The sequence below is a fragment of the Salarias fasciatus genome, chromosome 8 (assembly GCF_902148845.1).
Source record: "Salarias fasciatus chromosome 8, fSalaFa1.1, whole genome shotgun sequence".
Classification (NCBI taxonomy): Eukaryota; Metazoa; Chordata; class Actinopteri; order Blenniiformes; family Blenniidae; genus Salarias; species Salarias fasciatus.
In genome coordinates, this window is record NC_043752.1 from 11,886,523 (window position 1) to 11,892,612 (window position 6,090).

Below are 6,090 nucleotides of genomic sequence, written 5' to 3' on the forward strand. Positions count from 1 at the left end.
AACCCCCCTGCTGAGGTTAGTGCAACAGGAAGAGCTCTGCATTTCAGTAAGGAGGGTCTAGTTCCCTTTTAGTGTTAAATTATGGATTTCATGGATGTGTTTCATCCTCCAGTTTTTGGTTCTTTCAAATGTGTCTGAACCAATCTCAAGCTGAAACGTCAGTAGTTTTTTTTTTTCCATTTTGTTTTGATCTTCTGGTTCAAACATATTTAAATTTCCTTGCTGTGGGAAATAAAATAACACACAAGGAAGCTTAGTCCACAGAAATACAGGGAGTGCTGATGGATTCTATACAGCATCCTCCTGTGGAAAAGCGGATGAGAACTCAGAGGAGTGAGACAGCTGGATACTTTTTTTTCTAAGTAACGCAGAGATGCCGTGACGTCATGGCGCGGAGACGTTCCTTTCCGTCGCTCAGCAGCTTTTGAAGCTGACAGACAGTCCGCCCAAGTTTCCCAGAGAGCGCGCGCCCTCCCGCCGCCTCCGTGCGTAATGACCGCGGAGACGTCCGGGAGTTTCACAGGACGGTGTCGCCTCCGGATTCGGTGCGCAGCGCAGGATGAGGAGACCTCCTCAGTTCACGAAGTGCGGAGATGGGACTCAGGCGGGTTGTGGTAACACTCACCGCAGTCAAGTGATGGAAGAGTGGAAAAGCAACTGAATTAAGTTTTTTTTGTTTCTTTTTTCTTTTAAGACCTGCTTTGGATTCAGAGGACACTTTAAACAATCAGAGGGGACGCGACGGAGAAATCAATTAGAAAACCATGCGCTGTGCGTATCCATGGAGAGATGGCATGCGTGCTCCTCTTCAGTCGACTTCTCCCTTTCTCGCACCGGCTCAGAGGAACGTCCATCTGCCTGCTGTCTCTTTTCCTCTCATATCTGTGCTACTGTGCGCTGTTCCCCGACGGATCCGTCATGCTCAGGTCAGCTGATCCGACAGTCAGCTGTCAGCGCGCCGATGGTGCCAAAAGGCGCCTCCAGAAATCACCGTCCTGCGTCCTGGACGCGCGCGCGAGCAGCGTCGAGTCGCCCCGGCCGAGGAGCGACCAAAGACCCCCCTCCACCCTCCTCCACGCCGTCAGGAACGACACGCCCAGTCCCCCCATGAGCAATCTAAAGTTTGGCAATAAAAAGTTACCGAACGCCATCATAGTCGGCGTGAAAAAGGGAGGCACGCGAGCCGTGCTGGAGTTCATACGGATCCATCCCGACGTGCGCGCGGCGGGGACGGAGACGCACTTCTTCGACAGGAACTATGACAGAGGCCTGGAGTGGTACAGGTAAGAGAGCATCGCACCTGAGCACGTGTGTTATAAATGAAAATAAAAAAAATGCATGCCCTAGAGTAAAAAGTAGAAGGATGTGGTATAAATGACAAGTTTCATCTCAAAGTCAGAGCTAATATCATTAACTGTAGAAACTCAAATGACAGTTTGTCTATTTTGTCTATTGCAGCAATAAAAATAGAAATCAACATTATTTTCTATCCAACATTTGCAGTTTGTGCTCAGCTGTGCTTCCTCGTGCATCCCCTCTGCATCTTCACTGAATAACCATGACTGAAACGCATGTAAATTATTTACTACAGGACCATTTTGCTGTGCATACTAATTGCTATTAGTGATATTTTGCTCGATATCACTGCCTAGTGTAGTGAGAGGGACGTGGGAAATGTATAAGTTTGAAATGAATGGCTGGAACTCCTCAAGCGTGTGCGTGAAGCTGAATTTGCAGGTGTTTTTTTCTCTAATTTGATGTTTGTCTTGAATGCCATTCACATCTACAAAATGTGATTAAATTGCTATAAATGAATTCCTCTCAAAACACAGGTAAATATGTAATTAATAGTTTTAAGTGCTGCTCAGCCCTGAAATCTCCTTTGATTTAAAAAACCCAGCCTTGTCTTTGCCCCCCCCCTTCCCTCCCCCAGTGCTCCTCTGTGCATGTTATGCTTTGAGGTGGGTAAACATGCTGGTTGTGCCTTCCGCAGTCTCTCGACTGATTTCAACTTCTTATTGCAAAGAACTTTGGAGGGCTTTGTTTACACCGGTAGAACAGTGGCCCCTCTCTCTTTTTTATGTACTGTAGAGCAATTCATCAGATTTCTCATAAAAATCCAACCTCTGGAGGGAAACCATGCAAACGGCAGTGTGCAGCCTTGCTCTCGCTGCCAGACATCTAAAGCCCTAGTCCTGTTTGTTTGTTGAAATATTTAGAAATGGAGCTTAAAGTGAATGATTTATTGAATTGAAAATGCAGCGTAAAGCTCCCCCTCGCAAAGTGTAATCTCATCCATTTTCCTTTTGTTTGAGCGATTATCTCATGCTCCATTCTGATTGCCTAATTAGAGAGTTAAAACAAATATGTTGGTTCAGCTAATGAAGGATGCGGATTCGCACACCCACAAAAAACAAGTCGGTTAAATAACAGATAAACAGCCACGTTTGTCAATATATCCGTCTCCAAATGCATTTCATGTCAATGATTGGCTGTCATGCAGTCTGTAGGAGGGATGCGTATCAGTCTTATATAATAATTACAGACTGGAAGTATCTCCACTAATTGGCAGTGCTCAGGATGCTTGGCAGCTGAATCCCTTTCATCTCAGAGATTTGTCTTCCAGACATGAACCTTCGCCCATTACTGTAGTTTGATTGTCAGCTGTCAAAGCTGCAGAGAAAAGGTCAAGTGAGGATTCCTTCTTGGGAACTCTCCTGCCGGTGCTCATCAAAACGAGTCCAAATTATTATACGAAAGCGTCTCATCCCGAACGTCCCATTGAGCGTGCGGCGCGCATGTTTTGTATTATTCAACATCCGAACAAAAGAATAAATAAGAAGGAGCTGCGAGAAGACGCCTGGAGTGAATTTGCCAGGCGTCAGATGGTGGTTGGATTGGCCGGATCACAGCGGCGCGGCCGGCTCGACATGCCCTCACATCAAAACAGCACAACAGGTTGATTTCCTCTCCCTAAACAACAGATCTGAGAGCTTTGATCCTCATTATCATCACATTTTCACACCTATACAGCAGAAGAGGTGCTAGCAGGAGATTTCTGTTGTCGCGATACCAGTGAAAAACAGGATGTTATGAAACATCAGCAGCTTAATCAGAAAAGAATAAGTTTGCAGTAAAAATCAAATCAGACAAGTTACATAATAGACGATATTTTACATAAGTTGACAAAACTTATATAACACATCTGACATGACGAGGCTTTTCCTAATATATTCTTCATGTAGAATCCATATGGTGTGAGGATGCTAATAATTTTCTGCATTGTTCCTGCCATAAGCATTACGGCCACTAGAGGTCACAATTTAACACCTGCTAACACCCACGAGATCCAACAAGGATCAAACCTTTATCGATACACTGATACATCAGATTTGAAGAGAGTGAGAGGAAGAATCTTTCCAATCATAATAAAAACCTTAACTATATCCACGACATTAGTTTTAAAAATAATAAATGTAACACATTTTCTGGATAATGCGAATAAGCGGCCAAAAATATGACGCGTTCTTGCAACAAAGATTGCTAATCTGCCTCCTAAAAACTCCGTTTTGTAATCATTAAATATGCATCATCTCAAGTGAATTTTAATAAGTGATGCATTTGGGCTTTGATTTGCAGTCATTAAAATGAGTCGATTGGTTCATCAACAGCAAGTTAAAGATACTGAGATGTAGGCGCTCACATGAAAACAAGTCCTTCTATCAGAATTGATTAATTAGAATAAATACAGATAAAAAGATACGACGCTGATTATTAATTGTAGCTCTTTTGCAATACGTTCTTTCTGAATCCCTCTCGTCGATCTTCGAACTTTTATTCTACCTGTTCAGATCGCTTCTTTCATCGACCACAGTGTCCTAGTTTGGAGACCCAGAAGCAGCCTGACGGAGTCGGTCTGCTGTACGCGCTCCGCTCGCGTTCATGGTGATTTATTACTCCTGAAGCGTGCTGCGCTGATGTACGGGAAAGCTGTCTGCTCGACGAGTCTCCAGTGACAACAAACTACCATGACTTTGCTTCAGCGCTCTTATTATCATTTACATGAAGGAACTGGGTTCAAACCGGAGCTGAGAAGGAGGGTTTGTGTGCTTGAGCAATCCACTGGTGTAATCCTGCCCTGAATAGACGTCTAATATAGACTTTTTACTTTTGACAGAGTGAACACAAGGACGTATATTCCTCTGTGTTTGAGTCCGTTCGCCTTTGAAACAATTAAATGGAAATGAGAAACGCTATCCTCACTGAAACGTGTGTGTGTTTTCATCTTTCATCCAGAGGCTTAATGCCCAGGACTCTGGAAAGCCAGATCACGATGGAGAAGACGCCGAGCTACTATGTGACAAAAGAGACGCCTCACCGGATCTCCGCCATGTCCCAGGACACCAAGCTCATCGTGGTTGTGCGGGACCCCGTCACCCGGGCGATATCCGACTACACCCAGACTCTGTCCAAAACCCCCGACCTGCCCAGCTTCCAGGACCTGGCCTTCCGAAACCAGAGCCTGGGCGTCGTGGACATGTCCTGGAACGCCATCCGGATCGGCCTGTACGCTTTACACCTCGAGAACTGGCTCCGCTACTTCCCGCTGGCTCAGATCCACTTTGTGAGCGGAGAGCGTCTCATCACGGATCCAGCTGGCGAGTTGGCTCGGGTGCAAGACTTCCTCGGGCTGAAGCGCATCGTCACGGACAAACATTTCTATTTCAACCGCACTAAGGGCTTCCCTTGCCTTAAGAAGCCGGAGAGCAGCGGCTCGCCCCGCTGCCTGGGCAAGTCCAAGGGCAGGACTCACGTGCAGATCGACCGAGACGCCATTGAGCAGCTGAGGGACTTCTACAGGCCTCACAATGTCAAGTTTTATGAAATGGTGGGACACGACTTCAAGTGGGAGTAGAGGTTCCAGACCTATTTTTACACGGCGCGGGAAAGATTTATGCATCCCGCAAACAGTTTGCCTACAGTGAAACGTCAGGCCGGATAACTAAGTATCAGCGCTCTCCAGATGATCTCCGAGTGAAACAGCAGAGGCAGTGCGCCGCTTTGATGTGACTGTAATGAACGGAGCAAAAATCCGAGATGACATTGCTTTTGCACTTGTAACGATCAGTTACCGGCGTCAGCATCCTGTTTGTCGCTAGATATAGCCGTCATTTCAGCTTGGGGATCACATGGTTTCGGTTCGTGTTACTGTGCATTACTGCTGACTGGGCTGCTGACTTCTCCACAAAAAAAAAAAAAAAAAAAAATAGGGGGAAGAAATTCCAGGCAATGGGATTAGTTCCTTTTAAAATCTGCTTCACTAATCAAGGCGGGGTTTGAAAGCAAGTCCTTGGAAAATGTCAGCAAAGTCTTCAGGGAGAGCAAAATTAAGCTGCAGCACTGTGGTGGTAAATCCAACGTAAAGCCATAAGGCAAGTCTGAACCACCTAATATTACTTACTGTTCAGTTTGTGCACAGGGTGAAAAAAAAAAAAAAAAAAAGCTTTCCCCCCCTCTCTCTCATTCTCTGCAGCATGAATCAGATCTGTCTGTATGAGCTGTAAAGAGCAGCACTTCACTTTGTACTCCGTGCCAATTGTCTCTGCTGTGTTCGCAAAAATCCATGTTTATATTTTTGTTACCAGGAACAGTTAATCACTGCTTGTACATGAACCTCATTAAATGGAACAGAAGCACAATTTACACCGAATGATTAATTCCGTCTCATCTGAAGTGACCCCGATAGGCTGCAGGATTCCCACCATGCACCCTGCTCTGACTTAACCTTCCCAAAAATCATGCACTTAAACAAAAAAAAAAAAAAAAAAATCACATCACTGAGAAATCTGAACCTCTTTAAAAAAAAAAAAAAAATCTTTACAATACCTCCGTCTCTGCATCTAGTTTGTGCGTCTGTGGCTGAGCCCGCCACCCTTTGAGCCTTTATTGCTTTCCGTAGGGTTTGTTGTGAGCGGCGGTGTGTGTGTGTGTGTGCGCGCGAGTGCGCGCGTAGGTGTGGGGAATTTCAATCGCTTCTCAAAGACAAAACACAGGCAACACCTAGTCGTGGTGGGTTATCAAATAGATGCC

The 6,090-nt window shown here is 45.4% G+C and overlaps 1 protein-coding gene across 1 annotated transcript; it reads left to right on the forward strand.

Annotated features, from left to right (window-relative positions):
- The first annotated feature begins 449 nt into the window (after window positions 1-449).
- Window positions 450-5,644, forward strand: LOC115392852 (heparan sulfate glucosamine 3-O-sulfotransferase 2-like). Its single transcript, XM_030097475.1, has 3 exons — window positions 450-614; window positions 695-1,283; window positions 4,297-5,644. The coding sequence occupies exons 2-3, from the start codon at window positions 790-792 to the stop codon at window positions 4,913-4,915; spliced, it is 1,113 nt and encodes a 370-aa protein (XP_029953335.1). The 5' UTR covers window positions 450-614; window positions 695-789; the 3' UTR covers window positions 4,916-5,644.
- The last annotated feature ends 446 nt before the right edge of the window (window positions 5,645-6,090 follow it).